The 21,956-nt window shown below is 39.8% G+C and overlaps 1 protein-coding gene across 1 annotated transcript in view; it reads left to right on the forward strand.

Annotated features, from left to right (window-relative positions):
• Positions 1–21,956, forward strand: part of LOC147035821 (extracellular calcium-sensing receptor-like) — a 95,206-nt gene that overhangs the window by 30,102 nt on the left and 43,148 nt on the right. The window contains exons 3-7 of the mRNA XM_085869673.1: positions 2,133–2,203; positions 3,079–3,444; positions 5,225–5,504; positions 9,248–9,521; positions 19,869–20,707. Of these exons, the coding sequence (XP_085725799.1) occupies positions 2,133–2,203; positions 3,079–3,444; positions 5,225–5,504; positions 9,248–9,521; positions 19,869–20,707 (1,830 nt within the window). The remainder of the gene's footprint in view (positions 1–2,132; positions 2,204–3,078; positions 3,445–5,224; positions 5,505–9,247; positions 9,522–19,868; positions 20,708–21,956) is intronic.

Consider the following 21,956-nt stretch of genomic DNA (forward strand, 5'->3'; position numbering starts at 1 on the left):
AAGGTTGGAATTAATCGTTGTGCTTGGTAGACATTTGTGAATACATTTTCAGAGAGAGGGAGGTGAGAGGAGGGGGAGAGAGGAAGCGAGAGAGGGGGTGAGGGGGGGGCAAGAGAGTGGAGTGAGAGAGGAGGGGGACAGAGGAGGGGGAGATGAGGGGGGAGAGAGGGGGAGAGAGGGGCGAGAGAGAGAGGAGGGGGGACAGAGGAGGGGGAGAGAGAAGGGCGAGAGAGGGGGTGAGAGGGGTGCAAGAGAAGGGAGAGAGGAGGGGGACAGAGAAGGGCGAGAGAGGGGGTGAGGGGGGGCAAGAGAGTGGAGTGAGAGAGGAGGGGGACAGAGGAGGGGGGAGATGAGGGGGAGAGAGGGGCGAGAGAGAGAGGAGGGGGGACAGAGGAGGGGGAGAGAGAAGGGCGAGAGAGGGGGGTGAGAGGGGTGCAAGAGAAGGGAGAGAGGAGGGGGACAGAGAAGGGCGAGAGAGGGGGTGAGAGGGGGCAAGAGAGGGGAGGGAGAGAGGAGGGGGACAGAGGAGGGGGAGAGAGAGGAGGGGGAGAGAGGAGGGGGAGAGAGGGGCGAGAGAGAGAGGATGGGGGACAGAGGAGGGGGAGTGAGAAGGGCAAGAGAGGGGGTTAGAGGGGTGCAAGAGAAGGGAGAGAGGAGGGGGACAGAGAAGGGCGAGAGAGGGGGTGAGAGGGGCAAGAGAGGGGAGGGAGAGAGAAGGGGGACAGAGGAGGGGGAGAGTTGCGGGGGGACAGAAGGGGGGAGAGAGGGGGAAGAAAGGGGGAATTCTTCTTCTTTGTTTGATATGACGTCAGAATTGATGCCGGGGACCTGATACTGCAGGCACGAAGCTGCACATACTGGCACGCACCTCGGGGTCCGCCCCTACGGGCCCATACTAGTATATATACATGCCAAAAGATGTATATACATATATGTGTGTATATATATATATATATATATATATATATATATATATATATATATATATATATATATATATATATATATATATAATACCAAGCTTGCACACTAAAAACTTGGCTCACCGTCACACGATCCCTATGAAATTGCTGTGGCACTTAGCGGACATGCCAACAATGTTTGCGAAGTCTTGGCGTTCCATAGTACCACTTGCGTTTTGGGCAATCCATATTTTTGTCATTCCCCGTGTACGGTCTGTCGTCTGCTACCAGCTGTGTTGTACTGCTATCCGGTGCACGGGTATCGCTAGTGTGTGTATATATATATATATATATATATATATATATATATATATATATATATATATATATATATATATATATATATATATTATTGACATTTCATGACTATGATGTCGATTTTGAGTTGAGAGGCTGGGGTGAGGGTGGGGGGAGTTGAGGACTTGAAGAAAATATGTGGAGTGGAGGACAGCGTTGGGGTGTGGTGATTGAGAAAGAATAGAGAGCTACGAGAGGGGGGGTTGAGAACTTGGGCTGGGAGAGTGGGGGGTGGGGGGTGACTTAAAGTCACTTTTTGCATGACTCGTAATTTCCATAGGTCCCTGCCATTATGTTGTCAAAGGACATTCCTGTCCTAACTCCCTAAATGTTCCACACTCGATTGGGAACTATTTCTTTAGAACAGCCTGGTTAAACAGAGTTATCTGCGAGTTGGCTATGTATATAATCTCCGCCTGTCGGTTGGTCGGTCTGTCCGTTCAGGGAGGGGCTTCCCCTATTCATGGAGAGACTTCAAAATCAAATCGCCACCATTTTGTTCATTCTGCATCAGCATATTTTGTAAGTCTCGCATTTTGTTACACTCTCCCGGCTTTATCGTAACTCTAATTCGATATCTCATTTTATTTTTCATGGTCATTAACATGGTTTCAGAATCGATTGCAAAAAACTGGAAGAAAATTGGACGAAGAATTTGCGTTTTAAGACAAAAATTCATTTTGAGTGAAATTATGGCCTTTAATAGGAAGTTCATTCAGACTCCCTTACCACTTTATCCTTACTATAATTTGATATCTGATTTCACTTTTTTGTCGTCGTTAAGATGGTTTAAGAGCCATTTCCAGAAAATGGTGAGAAAAGTGGAAGAATATTGGCATTTTTAGGCAAAAATGTGTTCTCATTGTTTTTTAGAATGTTTGTTTCTGGTCGGACGTGATGCAGGAAGGGAGTGGGGGAGTAGTGAATGGGGAAGAGGATGGAAGGTGAGGAGGGAGGGCGAGTAGAAGTACTGTCACATTTTTCATTTCATTTTTATTTTTTATCATTAATTCGTACATATCTTGGTGATATATATATATATATATATATATATATATATATATATATATATATATATATATATATATATATATATATATATATATATATATATATATATATATACTTATATTCAAAAATCCTACAATTTCGTCGATATGAACATACATGTACAAAAGTACACTTCCCATAATTACATTCAAAATTGGGCATACGACCAAACAATGGGTAATGTGGCCTAATAGCAGCCCACTCGAGTGTTGTGAATCAAGGAGATAACACGCTTGTGGGTTTTTCCGTGCTCATTCATACAAACCAAGTTCTGACTCGATGTTCTGGAAATTGCCCCGGCAGCTGGATTGCTTCAAGTAAGGAAGTTAAAGAAGATATTTAATGAAGATGGTCACAGCTCGTGCCTGACTGTCCAAAATGTATTTCCTCAGACCTGGTCACCCTGATATAATAGTATTCAACAGCCATTGGATGCTCATGTTCACTTTATACGTTGTAGCCAATAAATGCATTCAGCATACAGGGACTCCATCAAAGCAAGAAATTTTCGTCTTATCGATATAATTAAAATGTGAGTATGTTACCCCAAGAGGACTTTTTAAAATGAAATTTATTTTTGGAGAGAACTATTTTACGAATAATTATATTCAAGTGGATTAACCAAAGTGATCAATCAGAATGTTGTTTTTATTTTATTATATCTAATTGATGGTGATGAAACTCCCATTAAAATAATGACATATTTAAATATTAAAACTGAAAATTGATTTGGTTGTATTTACATTTGTGTAGTTTTTTGTACCCAAAGACGATTGTGCAAACACATCAGAGAACAGTATATAAATGTGATTGTTTATTGTCGAAGAGAAAAGGTGTTCAGTTCCAACACATTGATGGTGAAACACGTGAATGTATTGAAGCGATGGTGCAGTGTTGCGAGGAAACGAGTTTGTTTTAAATATCGGCATAAACTTCTATTCTCTTTTATCATTTTGTTATACATCCAAGCAGCAGGAGCTGAGGATTGGAAATGTGAGGCAATGGTAATACCGAATTTGCAGAGTGTTGTGAAGCAAGGAGACATCATGCTTGCTGGGTTTTTCCGTGTTCATTCATCCAAACCAAGTCCTGTCTCTACGTTGAGGGATTCGCCCCAACAGCCAGATTGTTTCAAGTAAGGGCCCTGTCACACCTTGACGTTTTTGCTAGCGTATGGCAACATATCAAAATGTATGTATAACGCTGGCGTACGCTGAACTATTGATGTTTTTTTCAGTTTTGGGCCTATTCATAACGAGTTGGACGTATGCATAATGTATAAGTAACGTACACAGAACGTTTCGATAACTTATAGATAACTTACACCAACGAATGCTTAGCGTGTTGTTGGCGTTCACAATCTATGCCCAACGATAGTCTAAAGTATGAATAGTGTGCAGCAGCGTATCGACGACGACGATCACGTGGCGTAGACTATTAATAGGCTGCCGCTCAACGATTTAAATCGCTGCCACCCGGCTATTTAAATGGACCCTGCCGCTCGACGATATTAATCATAACAAAGCTAGACATCGAAGTGTCAACATCATCGTCATGCCGAAGAAAACTTCGAAGAATGCTGCCAAGAAGTCTCCTGGCCGTGGCCGTGGACGTGGACACAAGGAGGATCCATCATCACCCACATCCTCCCCATCACGCTCACCTACTACTACTGACATGGAGCTACTATTACTACTACTACTACTACTGACACGCTCAACTACGACTACTACTACTGATACTACTGACATGGACATCTACTCAAAATGGAGTCTGAAACACTGACGGGTTCCTCCTGTGAATCCCATTTTTATATACCAATTCCCCTAAACGCTGCTAATACACCAGTATACAGTAGATGTAAGTTAGAAACACGTTAAGTTAGTTCTGTGGTCGTCTGGAAGATGTCAATCAAATACGTTTACATAAGTCAATATGCATTGGAGTTATGTTACACATAGGTTCAAAGCACGTTACTCATAGGATAGAAATAAGTTTCGGGTACGCTAAACATTACCTCGACGTGTTTCGACTTATGAGTAACTTACAAGTAACGTATGTCGACGTGTGTCAACGATCGCATAATGTGCCTACAACTTATGGCCAGCATATGCTGAACTTGTGAGTCATACGCTGGCATACGTCGAAAAATTTTGATCATGCTTAAAATTTGTCGACGAGCTCGGCATACTACGACTTATGCCAGCGTGCTTCAGCGTGCTCTTAATGTATACCAAACTTACCCATAACGTATTCGACGTTTGCCAGCGTTTTAGACAAATTTTTCATACGTTGGCATACGCTGGCTAAAACCTCAAGGTGTGACAGGGCCTTTAGGAAGATCAATAATATATTTTAGAATGAACTTCACAGCTCCATCATGTTCCTCAAGAATATCTTTAACTTTCAAAAAATTGCAGTATTACCGTTATTATTAAACGAGGTGTCAAACTCCTTTTATATCATTCCAATAATGAAATAAATGTCAGAAAAAAATTAACAAAATATGGAAATGCCTTGATGTCATGTACTTTTTTTATGAAAAGGCTTCCGTTTCAACTTTTTGGGAAAATTTCTTAGTTCTTTAATTTGTGTTCATTGCTTTCATGTCGTTAAATGTCTTATCTTTTATATGAGATATATGAGAGAACGATCATCTTGCTGTGGACTCTGAAAAATCGAAAGAGTGGCAATAATTTTTTTTTCCTAATTTTGTTTTTCTAATTTATCAGCTTTAACTGAACTGTTTTTCAAAGTATTGTAATGCAAGATTTACATTTGAACTGAACTGTCACAGTTATCATTTTTTTATTATTTGTGAAGCCTCAGATTTTATAATCAAACATGATACAGTGCAGGCCAAGGTTGTTGCTTACAAAAAGGATATTTTGACCAAATTTATTTATTTCAAACAGTTTCAACACCAGGATCTTCCGCTGGCTTATGGCAATGATATTTGCAATTGAGGAAGTTAACAATAACCATTTATTGCTTCCAAATGTAACTCTTGGTTACATGATTTATGAGGCCTGTTTTAATACTCACAAAGCAGTCAAAGCCACAGTAAGTTTCATTGGTTCAGAAATAGCACAAATGCAAGAAAATATCTGCAAACCAAGAGCGATAATTGGAAGTGCAAGCTCCTCATTTTCTAGCATCGTTGCCCGTATTCTTGGTCCGTTCTACATCCCACAGGTGAAATCAGGTCCTTTACTCAGTCACACTGACCTGGATTTGGCAAAAATTATTTATTAGTGACTGTTAAGTGGTGTATTGGTTCAATATGATATCAATGCTTCTATTGCTTTGATTTAATGTGGAACGAATTGTTTATTATAAAAACTGTGATATTGTTTTGGTGAGATGTCATTCCACAAGTCGAGTACACTAAAACTGTGACAGGTTAAAATATTGTACCTTCAGAGTACCCACATTATGAGTGATGCTGTTGCATCCTCATGGTATTTTGGGTCCTCATGGTCTTTTGTGTCCTCGGTCATTCGGATCTATTGGGTCTTTTGGGTCCTCGAAGTATTTTGTATCTTCTGGGTCTTTTGGGTCCTTGGTTCCTTTGGGTATGTTAGGTCTGTGGGGTCCTCAGGGCTTTTTCGGTACTTGGGGTCTTGTGGGTGTTTTGGTTTCTAGGGTTTTTGGGGTCTTTTGGATATTTGAGGTGTTTTTTGTCTTTTAAGTGTTCAGGGTCTTTGGGGCATTTTCAGAACTTTGGGGTCTTTTGGGTATTTAAGGATCTTCAGGGTATTTTGCATCTTCGGGGTGTTTTGGGTCTTCAGGGTCTTTGGGATCTTTTTGGTGTTTTGGGTCTTTAGGGTGTTTTGGGTCTTTGGGACATTTTGAGTCGTCAAGGTCTTGGGTCATTGAGGTCTTCTAGGTATTTGGGGTTTTCCATTCTTTGGGGTCTTTTTGGTCTTTCGAGTATTTTGCGTCATCAGTGTATTTTTGGTCTTTTAGATCCTTGGGGTCTTTACGGTCGTTCGGGTATTTTTGGTCTTCAGGGTCTTTTGGTTTTCTTAGGTTTTTGGGGTATATTGGGTATTGAAGGGTCTTCGGCGTGTTTTTCGGTCTTCAGGGTATTTTAGGTATTTTGGGCCATTTGGGATCTTTTCGGTTTTTGGGGAATTTTGGGTCTTCAGGGTCTTTTGGGTCATTGGGGTCTTTCAGGTCTTTTAGGTTCTTTAGGTGAAGTATTTCAGGTTACAATTGTGGGTGACAACAGGTCAGCTGTCCAGTGAAGGAGTGAAGAGCGGATATAAATACATACCGATATATATACATACATACATCCATACATAGACTTGCTCCATTGTAGAACAGATAGATATAGTAAACCTGCCCACAATGGTCCCTTCTGTGGTAGGTAAGTGATAGAACTGGACCAATCATGTTCAGTGTTGTACCTCAGGCTGCAGAGCTAATACTCGGCAGCCTCAGCTTCACTTTTTAAACCCCCTAATTTTTTTTCTCATTCGCCCATGATAGCGAGCTAAAAAGTATAGCGATCCAAAGTCATGTATACCAAGTGCAATATGGATGCTTTTTGTGTACCGTTGATGCCTCATCTCGGAGGAGATAACAAACACTTAGCTCAATTATTGTATAAGTTTAGATTTTATGCTGTGTGGAGCAAATGAACAAGTTTGGAAAACTTCCAGTCACCACTTGTCAGGACTCACTCACATGAATGATCAATTTTGAGGAGAATGTAGTCAATGAAACACCTTGTAATTAAGAGTACTTTGACTTGCGAGATGCTTTCACAAATGTTATTTGTACGCATACATGTAATTTGTGAAGTAGAATGACAGGAGACCAGATAAGAATATCGAGTCATCCTTTGTTTTGTTATCTGCAGTGACGTGTCGGTGTCCTTTGTTTATTGCTTATGATTTGTTCCAAATAAATGCATGGTTAGATGACACCTGCCTGCTGGATGGACATCGATTGATTAAAAAAGCTTTTTCAGCAATTTAACGTGTTCAAAATGAATAATAGATTAAAAGAAGGTGTGACGTCTCTTATTCCGATGTCTGGTTTTTGGTCCAAATTGAAGAATAATCAGTTTTTATTATTCCATTATAAAATAGATATTGAATAAAACATCGACATTGGATAAAAGTTTGCTGTATGGTTTGAAAAGCATTTTTTTTGCATAATCAGTGCAATACTAGATTGTTGCAATGATTGGGATGTCAAAGCAATCCCACTGTGTTGGAGCAATTCGCTTCACACACGGTCAAATTATATGAAACTACATTTGAGGTGACACGTAGATTAATCCCCGGATGGAATCTAACCTGCCCGAATCACAAAATGAGTTTGTTCGACCAATTCATAACTCGTCCAGGGATTTTCAAAACAGCAAAATGGTTAAAGCCCATGAGAAGGTAGAAATCAGGCGATGCTTGTTGTTAAGAAATAAAGGTTTATCAAAAACACACAGACAAAATGTCTTTTGGAAACGAGGGTGGAATGACACACCTTCAAACGTTTTTCGATCATGCACCCGCAACTCTTATTAAAGTGGCACGTCACCACAGCCATTGTGACGTCATGTCGACTGGGTGTTTCAACAAGTGCCATCCCACCAATGAAATGACACCTTGCAGCCCTCCAATGGCGATGCATACTTGGGGGTCACTGTGATTTCTGGTGCCACTCCAGACTACTTGTACACAGAGCATGGGCCGTGAGGGGTTTTATCACTCCACATAAGAAACGATGACACATCCAAATCAACCCCTCCACTTGCCTTGCTTGGTGCCTCTGCCTGCTTTTATGCACACACACACACACACACACACACACACACACACACACACACACACACACACACACACACACACACACACACACACACACACACACACACACACACACACACACACACACACACACACACACAGCAGATTGCAGCAATGCATTCTCACTTTAAGATTTTTGAATTAAAATTGATTCATTTTTTCCATGCGTAAATGAAGCGAAAGGCAGAGTTAAGCAATTGGTTCATGTCCTCTGATCAGTTTGTAAGTGAGGAACAACTTATTTAAGTTGAATGTTATGTTTTGAACATGAATCAGAACACAAATAGAAAGACGAGCTTGCCGTTTTACCTTCATTTGGCTTTGATTTCATCCCGATTACACATGCACAGAGACGAGGGAGATAAATTATTTTTTACTCTTGCTGGCTGCCTGGCAGTGAAACAGAATTTAAAACAATTCAAAACGGGAAACTGACGTTTTAAGGTCATTGTAAAGGATACAAACAATAGGAATGAATAACTAATGTAACGTGTTATATGAGGTGACATAATATACACTGGGTAAAACGGTTGTAAAACCCAGAATTCATTGATCTATACACCTTTTAAACCTCTTTAAAGCTTAATTTAAATTTAATCATATTTTGAACACTGTTGATCACAAATCTTCTTCATTATGCTTTGAAGAACCATGTTGTATATCGATATGTAGCATGAGAGGTCATGGCATGTATGAGGGTACAGTATCGGGGTGAAGAAAAGGCTGCCGATATGGCTATGTATAATGCCAATTGACGTTGCATTTTATGGTGATCAATAAAGTCTCCATCTCCTCATACGCGATTCAACATCATCTTGTCACAGTGAATCTGGTGGTGCATGAGATTACTTCAGTTTCGCTAAACTTCCAGAGTTTTTTTTAACGATCTTTAAAATAATAATTTTATTAAAATCGAAGTATACACTTTAACACTCACGTGAGGGGAATCGTTTTCTATAAACTCTCTAGTTTATATTTTTATTTTAAATTTTGTTTTGCATTTAGAAAGTTACAAATCACACATTACTTGTTATTATATTGCTTCTATTAAATCTCAAAACAAAGAATGTCATTTGTTGAAAAACGGAAATGTTGTTATACTTTATTTATTTATTCCAGATAAGCTATGCATCAACGTGCAAATGTCTGAGTGACAAGAAGGAATATCCATCTTTTCTTCGCACAGTACCGAGTGATGCTTTCCAAGCCACCGCAATGGCTCGCATCGTGTCTCATTTCCATTGGGTTTTTCTGGGAGCATTGCAAGATGATGATGATTATGGAAAACAAGGAATTGCTCAATTTGCAGAAGAAGTGGAAAATAAAGGGCATTGTCTCGACTTTATCGAAACGATCCCAAAGGTTGAGGAAGTGGACAAAATTAATCTTCTTGGTGAGGAGATTATTTTCTATTCATAAAGATGATCACAATATTTCCATTCATATTTATACATGGACGACATGCATACTATATACATCTCAGCAACTTTGTCTGACTTTGTTTAAATGCGGGACATTTGAAACTATGTATGAATGCTATTGAGGCCTTTTGGGCATCCACTGTTCTTGCGTTTCCAGAGAATCACTTTTGCTTGCTGGGGCATCTTTAACCTGCCAGATTGGTGGGTTTCTCAATACAAATTAACCTCACGATAACATCAGAAATACGAGAAATATTTTTGTATGAGAGGCTTCGAGTTCCTCTCAATTCCTGTTTCTACAATCGAGCTGTCACACACACACACACACACACACACACACACACACACACACACACACACACACACACACACACACACACACACACACACACACACACACAAACACACACACAAAACTTCTCCTTCAAACAATAGATGTAAAAATCTGGCATAATATATATTATGGCCTCGGGATCAAACAAACAAGATATTTATAACAGCCATCATACCTCCCACGTCCCTGGCCGAAGATGATTCCGAGGAAACATCATCATTCCCAAAGTTGATTTTATACTTCCCCTGTGTATTCACAACCAAAATGCACCCAAACCATATACAGTTTCTCCATCAAACTCTTTTGTTGTGTAGCCATGCCCCCACTTTCCATCAAGTACATTTCCAAATATATTTGGATTCTTTTCGAAACTTTGTGAACCATTTTAGGAAACAAACCTCATCGTGCACGCACAATAGAAGTTCACATGCCTCGAAGATCACGATTTCTAGGGGTATTTTCGCATGCCCGCCAATTATTCAGGGTCAGATTAAGTCATTTTGAAAGTCTCTTATTCCTTCTCTTCAATAACAAATGTCAACATATCATTTTGCTTTTGTTCGTCTTGATTTTCATCTTCCAAGAACAATCCACACTTCATGAACTTTTTGGTAGGGCCTCAGTGCAAGTCATCATCGTCGACTCTCATTACACAAGTCAGAAAAAAACGTGACAAAACGTTGCTGAAAATTTTGTGTCAATCAGATAAGCAATTGCAGAGAAAACAGAGAAAATTAGCAAAGACGTACATATGCACGTATGGACAGATGGACAACCTGACAACATCATGCCTCTGACTTCTTTAGTGGGGTCATAAAAAGGACAAAACATATAGGGAAGACATCCCCTAAAAAAACAGCCAAGCAAGGTCTGAAGGAATGACAAGGTAGGAATGACACCACAATACACCAACACAATCCTTTTAAGGATTGCCATCACGACATCTTTTGAAGTTTTTTGTTATAGTTGGACATAGTAGCAATTGTTTGAAGATTACTATGTTAGAGGTTGGTTTATTCTAGATTTGTAGTGTGGGTTGGTGTAATTGTGTGTTTTATTTGTTTTCGGATTGAGACAGAAAAATGCCAACATGTTGCAATGACAGCAATCCGTAAAAGGATTGTGTTGTTGTATTGTGGTGTCATTCTGACTATGTCATTCCTTGTCAATCCTTCCTTGTCATTCCATCCTACCTTGTTTGAATGTTTTTGGGGGATTCCATCCCTCCATGCTTTTTCATTTTTTAAACATTTTTGCTGACTTGTTTAACTCTATTTTTACCAATTTGTAAGCGAATGACGTCATCATCCAGTAAATTATTTTGAGGGCTGTCTACATGGGGAACTCTCTGACCTCCACCCTCCTCAATGATATATCTCATACAAGTCCCTTTCCAAGCTCCCTTCTGTTTTGACACAAACATTCTGATACCCTATTGTCCTTCACTTTTGGAGTCGTCTATGTATTTTCTACACCAACATGGCAGAATTCTATCCCCATCCTCCAATATCCTCCGAATCTTCTCCCCCCCTCTCTACCAAAGCCATGCTCACCTCCTTTCTTCCTCCTTCCATCCTAAATTATTTTCTTTTCCTCAATTTACTCCCGACATATACTGTACATACACAATAAATAGATATGTCCATTCTTATCCTCTTCTCTGCTGTTCCTTTACTCAAAGTTGGAATTTCCAATTGCCCCCTTCTTTACTCCGTTTAAGTGTAATAAATAGATGCCTTATAAAGGGTCACATGATCAAATTTATTTACATAAGGTGGTGGTATTGTCCGATTTGATTGAACAACAGTACGCATTCGGTCTATGGGAAGGTGAATTTGGAATGCTCTTTTCAATCACAGGTATGACCCCAATGAACCTCACTGAAAACATCAGCAGACCATTCTAGGCCCGTTTACTTCGTGAGTTACGCATTTGGTCGTAACTTACAATCCACGTGGCCTTAAAATCCCCAATAGAAACTTTATGGCAGATTGTGAGTTTTGCAGGAAATAGAGAGTTTTGCGGGAGAGTTTCCGATACTGCGCATGCGCAAATGGCGCTCAACAGATTACGGGATATAGAGCACTGAAGGGTGATGTCATGTTGGCATGACAGCACTGGACCAGTTCTTCACAAACAAACCAGAAAGCACGTTCGCTTCGGTTAAACGCACATTTAGTGTTGAAGCATCGCTAAATATGGCTGGTGTGTCGATTTTCTCACTCGCAACTTACTCTTGTGAAGAATCAAAATCTCTGAAAAGAAGAGAGAATCATTATTCCCGCGCTTTCGAAGAAATGCGGGAATATTGTGATTGTCTCCGCCGTCCGTCCGTCTGTCTTACCCTGTAACTCCTCCTACACCGTTTTAAATAGGAACTTGAAACTTTGGGACATAGTAGATATATGTATGGGAAGTGCATAACACTTTCAGATTTTTGATATGACCCCTAGGGGCCGGGCCAGAGTGGTTGGGGTCATGGGGGTCGACTAAAAAAATTGTCTTATAGCTTTTTAAATCAAACATATTCATGAGTTATACATTTAACAACATATTTTTTTTTAAACACATGATGATCAGAGGGTGCTTGGGGGGTAGGGGGTGCTTTGTGGATAAGGGGTCAAAATAGCTCCTCCTACACCGTTTGAGATATGAACTTGAAACTTTGGGACATAGTAGATATATGTATGGGGAAGTGCACAACACTGTCGGATTTTGATATGACCCCAAGGGGCCGGGCCAGAGGGAGTGCGGTCATGGGGGCGGATTTTTTTTAAGTGTATTTACCATTGTATATGGTAAATTATTTTATAAAGAACTTACTTATGTGGCCCCCATGAGTGACAAACAGTCACAGGTTTTACTGTATTTATCGAATTCATAATGAATAACTTTAATTAAAATTATACACAATTCTTTCCTATGATTAAATTGATGCACAGTTCTTTATTGCTGGACAGTGTTAAATTAATGTTTCATGAAATGTTGACATGCTTGCAATGACTTCTGATTTAGTAAATATTGTAAGTCGTTGGTCATAAAGCACATCAAATAGAAAAGAAGTCAATCCATTTTGCAAGATAAAATTTCACCGAATGTTAATGGGACAAAGCAGTGCGTGCAGGAATATGCGATGGTGTGCCATCGACAACGTAGTTCTAGTTTAAATTGAATCATGTGGGAAACCTATCACATTTAACAGGAGAATATAGGGGAGTTTTTTCAAGCTAACATGAAAGATAAATGTTACAGATTGTGGTTAAGTGTTTGCTCTGATCTCGCACTGTGTATATATAAAAAATTTTTGGCTCTTTTGGGTCTTCGAGGTCTTTAAGTGTCTTTGGGGCCTCTTGGGTCTTCAGGGTCTTTTTGATCTTTTGGATATTCGGGGTTTTTAAGTCTTTTGGGTCTTCGGGGTGTCGGAGAATTCTAAATTCCTTCTGTACATTTGAGTCATGCATCAAAGCAAAACATATGCAAACTAGAGGGGGAGCACTCAGTGGAGTGCAAAACCTCCGCCACCAATACTGCAAGGTCACTCAAATGAACCTGATATCCTATTCATTCAATTTGACGTCAACAGTGCTAACAGCGTTATAGTTTGTAACTTTCCCTTTTACATATTCAATTCATTCGTCATAACTACATTCCTTGAGACAGAAATTTATTTTACGTGGGTATATCCACCTGAAGTTCCAAAATCAGCCGCAATTATAATTTTGGCATGTTTTTTTGTTGGAAATCACTTATAACATGTAGAAATGCAAAAAAAGAAAATCGAAATTTTGTTGAAAAAAAAGTTGCAAATTTTTTTTTTCTCCAACAATTTTTTTTTTTTGGGGGGGGTTTGGAAATCACTTAAAACATGTAGAAATGCAAAAAAAAAAAATTCAAATATTTTTTCAAAATGGCCGCCATGGCGGCCATATTGGATTTTGGACAAAGTCCAAAATCTAATGGCATGATCCTTGGACCATACCTAATCCCCCCGCCAAGTTTCGTCGAAATCCGTCGAGGAGTTTTTCCGTAATACTGTTCACAAACAAACAAACAAACAAACAGAAAGGGGTGAAAACAGTAACCTCTGATCTTCGATGGCAGAGGTTAACAATCAAATATATCGATACGGAGAATTCAGAGGTGCTTCAATAAGACACATCGTTTTCCTCTGATCTGCAGAACATGGAAACTTTGAATTCTTATGTAGTATCCAGTGAGACTGGAATCCTCCAGAAATACTGACACCACAGCTGATGTTTTTGGGGTTCAGGGGAAATAATTACTCACAGCTTTGTGGCAGCAACCATCTGGAGATCAGCTTTATTTTGAAGGGCGAATGAATACTTATGAACTGAAGGTTGATTGTAGTTCTGGTCATTATTTTCACACACATTCCATTTAAGATGGACTCCTGTTTCCAGCCAGACTTTCAGGCACCAGAATATAATTATTTATACATAAGAATACATTAATAAGTAAAATTAAAATACTCAGTGATTCTATTATATTGAAGGAAGATTAAAGATTATTTGGAAGGCCAATGTGTTTTGGGGAATAAGGGACATTTTTTTACTGGACAGATTGATTGTCTTGCATTCCAGAAAATAAATATAAGGTAATTTAAAATGCAAATATATTATTAAAATAGATACATGTTAAAGCACATATTTGTAATGATCATGTTGTATTTCAGTACATTTCCCATGAAAGAGTTAAAACAATACATTGTGCTACATACCAAAAACATTGACTTTTTAAAGTTAATTATCAATCAAGTTTAATTGGAAATATTCTTTTATTTTTTTATCACCCTGAAACCCATGATGCGAATTTTGGAGAAATTTGCATCGACAGGGGTCTTAATGAGTTTTTTAAGTGTCTGGGTTATTTTGGGTCCTCAGTCTTCAGAGTCATTAAGGGTATTTTGGGTCTTTTGGTTCTTCAGAGTTTTTAAGGGTCTTTGGGTTCTTTTCATTCTTCGGGGTCTTTTGGGTCCTCTGGGTCTTCAGAGTCTTTCAGGGTATTTTGGGTCCTTGGGGTATTTTTGGTATTTTGAGTCCTCTGGGTCTTCAGAATCTTTATTGGTCTTTTGGGTCCTTATAGACTTTAGAGTCTTGAAGGGTCTTCGGGGTCTTTTTGGTCCTCTGGATCTTCAGAGCCTTTTCGTCTATTTAAGGGGCTTTTGGATATTTTGGGTCTTTCTGGTCTTTTTTGTCTTCATGATCTTTTATGGGCTTATCCCGGTGTGTGCCTCGGTGTAGAATTGGTACCCCGCATGCCTGCATGTTGTAAGAGGTGACAAAATGGTTGGCGTCAGGAAGGGCATCCGGAATATATAAAAACATTGTCTCAAAAAGGGAACAATGATAGAAGATGGTCATGAGACCTGAAAGGGCTAACGCCTGCTGGCAGGGAAAAATGGCCTTAAAGTGTGTGTGCGTGCGTGTGTGTGTGTGTGTGTGTGTGTGTGTGTGTGTGTGTTTGTGTGTGTGTGTGTGTGTGTGTGTGTGTGTGTGTGTGTGTGTTTGGTCTTTAAGGGTCTTTGGGTTATTTTGGGTCTTTGGAGTGTTTTGACTCTTCAAGGTCTTTTGTGGCCTCCGAGTCTATTTGAGGTGTTTCAGGTATTTGGATTCCTCAGGGTCGTTGGGTCCTCTGCATCTTTTGGGTCATCGTGGTGGGGGGGGGGTTCTCTTGTGTCTGCTGGCTACATTGGGTGAAGCATATCAGGTTACAATTGTGGAAGATGTCAGGTCAGCTGTCCAACCAATGGGTGAAGAGCATCATACATACATACATGCATACATACCCGCATAAATTCATACATAATCACACACACTTGCTCCATTATACTGTATGGAGATTATTGTTATTCTTCGACCCTTTTTGGTCTTTTTTTGCTCTATTATTTTAAAACCTTTTTCTTATCAGCAACCGCTTGTCCGATTGACACAAAATTTTCAGAGTTGGAGCAACCCTCCCATAGGAAATATTTTAGTGATAATTTTGACGTCTCAGGTCACGTGGTATGGCAGCCATCTTGGATTAAACTCAAAAAAAAATAACATATCTTTGAAACTGCTGATCGTAAAGATTTGAAACTTGGCACGTCTCATTCTACTCCCAATTAGGAATAAACGTTTGTAAGGATGGCATTATCGGTAAAGTGGTCGTCCAGCCATGAATGTTTTATTGGAAATCCTTCTTTGTCATTGAGATTCAGTGTGTATGTCCAGGCCGTAACATTTTTACCAATTGAGGTTTTGTCATAAAATCTTCAAGCACACACATAAATGAGATTGTGGAGAACACAATGAATAAAATGAACAATATTGTAAAGTGCTGTTTTCATCAAATTTTTTTCTTTTTTTATTATATTTTTTGTATACCAAGTCGAGGCTCGTGTAAAAGCTAACACACCGAAACATATAACAAAGCAGGAGACAAGAGGGGTGGAAGAGGGAAGCACAAAATAGTGGGGAACAAAGACGATAGGATATCTGTGGAAGGGAGAGGGCTGGGGTGGCGTACATGGGGTAAACAAGATGGTACTACAGGGATGTTCAGGAAGGAAAACAGGGAATTTGAAGATCATGGCTTCCCTGGAAAGATCATGGCAGGTAGCGAGACCCAGAAGCTTGAATGAAAGGATTTCTTCAAGGGGATTGTTGAGAAAGTGGATTGTGGTGGGGCTGCGGGGGGGGGGGGGTAATTCAAGACGGTCCTTTCGGAGAGGCATAGTGAGGGTGTAAAGTTTAGTTTGAAGACAAAGTAGATACAGATGGGCTTTGCATTTTGAGATGCTTTTTATTTATCATTAGTGTTGTTATTACCCTCGCCAGAGGAGAGGGTATTGCATTTGGGTCCATTTGTGCATTTGTTGCTTGGCCAAAAAAAAATTCACCAAGTATGTTTGTCTGTCGTAGCATTTGTTTGTCCGTCTCTCTGTCTCTCCATCTGTCTGTTTGTCACACGATTTTTGGCCTCAGTGTTCAAGCAATTGTTTGGGTTTTTTATGTTTGTGGATGACCGGCTAAGGACAGCAATCCTTATTGTTGGTGAAGATCCAAATCCAGATCCGGATCAGATAATTTTCTGAGTGATTCTTCAACATTTTGAGATCAGGCCAAAAACAAAATGTAGCAGAACATCTGAAAAGGTTATAGATTGATTGCGACGAAACTTGGTGGACATGTTTTTTTTTTTTGTATACCTTGTCAGGGCTCGTATGAGAGCTAACACACAACACACAGCGAGAGGAGGGGGGGCATGACACAAGAGGGGCGGGAGTGGGCAGGACAAAACAGTGGGGAACAGAGACATTAGGAGATCTGTGGAAGGGAGAGGGATGGGGTTGGGAACATGGGGTATACAAGCTGGACATTACAGGGACTTTCAGGAAGGAAAGCAGGGAATTTGAAGGAGGTGTGTTTGGGGTGGATTAACGGAGTAGAAAAAATGGAGGATTTGCATGGGGGGTGATAAGAGGTGGTGGTGAACAGCAGTTTTGAAGGCCTGGAGGGAAGAATGGGATTGGAGGGTATGTCGGTGTTTGTTCCACAGGCGGGAAAGAAGAGGAATGAAAGAGTGAAGGTGAGCAGTGATTCGTGATATTTGGTAGTTTTACCAGAATGGGGTTGTGGGTGGACCTTGAGCGCCTTGGCGAAATATGGTGGTGACAAATCGCAGACACAGCAGGGGGGGTGAGACCAGAGAGCAGAAGGTAGAAGAGAGAAAGACCAGTGACTTGCCTGCGGTGATAAAGTGAGAGGCCCAAAGACTCAGCCTCATCGCGGGAGATACCATTGATCCGAAATGCCTTGGTTTCCACAGCGTGAATCCGAGAAAGTTGGGAGGAAGGAGCAATGGCTGTGTGACAATGACAAATTAATTCGATTTTGTGGAAGATCAAAAATCTGCATTCGAGGATTATATAATTTGAAACTCATTCTTCACCTTTGAGTGTTTGGGCAAAAAATGACATTGCAGAATATCTCAAAAATAGGAATGGATTTGAATGAAACTTGGGGGAAATGTTGGGAGTGTGACAAGGACTAAATGAATTGAATTTGGTGAAAATGCGGATCTGGATCCGAGAATTTTTCAAGCGGTTCTTCACCATTGAGAAATGTACAGCATGATATCTCAAAAAGTTATGGATGAGTTATTACAAAATTCGGTGGATGAAATGGTTCATGTCAGGTGTGGGAGAAAGTGCTGGAGCAGCACTTCACTGAATCCACTTTCCGACTACACTCTAGCGGCCTCTTTCTGGCCATCCCCCAGGTAGATGCCTGGTCCATCTCCATCTCCTTGAGATGCTGATCTACCTGCTGCAACCACGAGGTCAGCCCATTGACCTCCTTCACTCATGAGGCTCCCTCGATAAGAGAATCTGGTGAGCAGGACTAGCATCAGTAAAAGGTGCCACATGTCCATACAGGCGCAGCTGATGGTCACAGATGATGCAGCAAACAAACCTCATTTGAGTCTCTCTCAGCAACCGCCGTTGGACTCAAAGTCTGACCATGCGATCGCCAAGTATTCTCCGAAGAGACCTGGTCCCAAAGGAATTAAGTTTACATTGCAGATTCCTGGTCAGAGGCCAAGTCATATCCATAGAGTAAGACTGGAAGCACCAAGGACCTGAAGTCTTGGACTTTCATCCTCCCGCGCAGGTACAGACAGCACCACACCCCATAATCCAGTGCAAGCATTACTCCCCAGGCCCGATCAAGGCATCTCTTGGCCTCTGGCTCACAGTGAGCAGAGATATGAATGCCACTGCCAAGGAAAGGGAATATCTCCATTTCTGCCATGATCTTTCCTGGGAAAGCCACATTTCCAACCTGGTTTCCAAAGCCAGTCTCCGACTGTTTATCCCCCATTGTACAAAGTCCTTCCTCGGCCGACCTGAACTCCTGACCACATACAATGCTTTCCTCCACTGCCTGATGGAGTACTGCTCTCCCCTTGGGTTGGAGCTCCTGCCTCACCTTTCTCGGCTTCAAGCAGTGGAAACCAACGCATTTTGGACCATTATCTCCCACGATGAGGTTGAGTCTTTGGGCCTTTCACCCTCTCTCACCGCAGGAAGGTCGGTGGTCTTTCTGTCTTCCACCGTCTCCTCTCCAGTCTCGCCCCTCCCTGCTATGTCTGTGATTTGTCCCCACCACATTTCCGCAGGGCGCTCAAGGTCCACCAACAACCCGCTTATGGTAAAAGTAGCAAAATCACAAAGCACAGCTCACCTTCACTCTTTCATTCCTCTTTTTTTCCTGCATTTGGAATAAATTTCCTCACTCTGTTCAATCCCATTCTTCCCTCCAGGCGTTCAAAACAGCTTTTCACCACCACCTCTTATCATTCCCTATCCAGATCCTTGATCTTTTCCACCCCCTTTAATTCACCCCATACCCACATCCTTCAAATCCCCTGCTTTCCTTCCTGAAAGTCCCTGTAATGTCCAGCTTGTATACCCAATGTTCCCTGCCCCATCCCTCTCCCTTCCACATATCTCCTCATGTCTTAGTTCCCCAGAGTTGTGTCCTTACCTCTCCCACCCCTCTTGTCTCATGCCCCCCTTGCTGTGCGTTGTGTGTTAGCACTCGTCTGAGCATCGACAATGTATACAAAATAAAGTGCAGTTTTCCTTCGACTGTTGTTGCCTGTAAAGCAGAACTTTTTAAATATTACACCTTAAATTAATGCTGACTTGGTGGCATAATGGTGTGAGCTTCCACATTGAGTCTGAGTGGTTGGCAGTTTGAATCTGTTCCAAGTCAAAAAAAAAAAACAGAAAAATCGTTTCTGCTGTTTCATTGCTTGATTGAAATTTTTTTTAAAGGATAGAGCACGTACAAACAACTATGGGTTTTCAATCATTGTGCAGGCTTTGATGGGCTTAATGGCCTCTCCTGCTGTGAAGTTCCTTGGTGTGAAACTTGTATTTTTATTCATGAAGAAACCACTTTCTCTTTAACTGCAGGTGAAATTCTTGAAAGAACCAAAGTAACAGTGATTGTTGTTTTCAGTGCAGAAATTACATTCAGTCCATTTGTTGAGGAACTTTGGAAAAGAAACATCACAGGAAAGATTTGGATTGCGAGTGAAGATTGGGCAACTTTCCAACCATACACTTCTCAACGACTTTCTCACATATTTCAAGGGACCATTGGTTTTGCTTTCCGACATGGTTCAATTCCTGGTTTTTATAAATTTATTGTCACTCGCCGGTCTTTCTTCAAAAATGCACTTCACAAATGTAACAAAGATATCCATCAAAATAGATTTGAGACATCAAGGCAAAAAACCAAAAGGATTATTTTTCATGTTGCAAGTGCAACAACTCAATGCAAATCTGGAACAAATAACCTAAGTATGAATTGTGAATTCAACAAAAAGAATAAAAAACTTCCTCTGATTCCAAGTATCAAGATATTTTCACATGATGAAACAAATGATAGTGTTTCATCCAGTGAAAATATCATCAATTCCATTGTCTGGAAAATAAATCAATCTAAATTTCAAAATGATTGCTGCAATGTGAAATGTTTGGAAAATGTGTTTCTTTTGGAATTCTGGAAATCGATGTTTAACTGCTCCTGGAACATTTCAACAAAACTAAGGACCTGCACTGGCCTTGAAGATCTGCGTAATGTTGAGACACAATTTACTGATGTGTCCCACATGAGAGTGACCTACCACACATACATAGCTACGTATGCTCTTGCTCATGCCTTACATAATGTGCAACAATGTGTTCCTGGTCACAGCCCATGGGAAAATGGTACTTGCGCTGCTATTATGAACTTTCAATCATGGCAGGTAACAGGAAAACCAAACACTCTTCTGAATGCAACATGCATTTCCATTATTGCTCCTTGATTTAAGCAATTGTGGCCAAAAAAGTACCAATAACATATTTCAGTGTTATTCATTTATTTTGATATTTACATGTAGCTTGTTTTGTTATATTCTTGGATTTTATTGTAACATCATTATGTTTTTGTGGTGCCTTGTATGTTGAGTCATGATTAAATTGACAACAAATGTTATAATATTTATTATTATATTTCCATTTTGAGGAAGAGTTTTAACGCTTTGGTGAGAAATTACAAGTGCCAGAAAATAATTTGCTTTCTTTTTTTTCTGTAAGTAACTCTTCTTATTCTGCAATAGCAGCTGGAAGCCCGTGGTAAAAATACCATGATAGAAAAAGAAACTAGAGAGCATCTGAAAATCCAAAGCCCGTCTGCTTTGTATTCGGATTTATTCTCCTGTATGCTAAACCGTAACTTGAACCTTTTGACCAATATTCTTAATTTGTATTCTTCATATTCTCAGAATAAAGCTTTTTTGAAAATTTGATGACAAAAGCTCAAATGTGATTTTGATCTCCGGTCTGGATAATATATATATATATATATATATATATATATATATATATATATATATATATATATATATATATATATATATATATATATATATATATATATATATATATATATATATATATATATATATATATATATATATATATATATATATATATATATATATATATATATATATATATATATATATATATATATATATATATATATATTAAAGAAAAGCAAAAAAGAGTTATGGTCTGGATCGACACACACACATCAAGAAAATGAACAAATATCAAGAACACAAGAATGAAATTAAAATATCCTGGAAGCAGAAGAGTGCCTAAATTTTACCATTGATAATAATTGGTGCAACGGAAGAACCTCACAAATCTATTACAAACAATCCCTGGGAGCATTACCACAAATGAACTACAGTGGGATACTGTTCCTGGCTCAGTGACAATTCTGAAAAGAGCCCTCAGTACAAAACTCTGAGAAAAACACAACTTCACAACTTCGTCCATAGCTCAAAAATAAAAAAAATAATAAAAAAGCTCAAAAATAGGATATAAAACCTCATATTTCTTAACAGCAAAGATATCAGTGGTAGAAAATGACAGTTGTAGGACAACCCCACCCCCTTCCAATTTTACATGCAAGTGAAAGGGGGAAAAAGGGAAACTTTTTTTATC

This window comes from Eptatretus burgeri, chromosome 1 (genome assembly GCF_056783735.1).
Source record: "Eptatretus burgeri isolate ZD-2024b chromosome 1, Ebu_testis_v1, whole genome shotgun sequence".
In the NCBI taxonomy this organism is placed as follows: domain Eukaryota; kingdom Metazoa; phylum Chordata; class Myxini; order Myxiniformes; family Myxinidae; genus Eptatretus; species Eptatretus burgeri.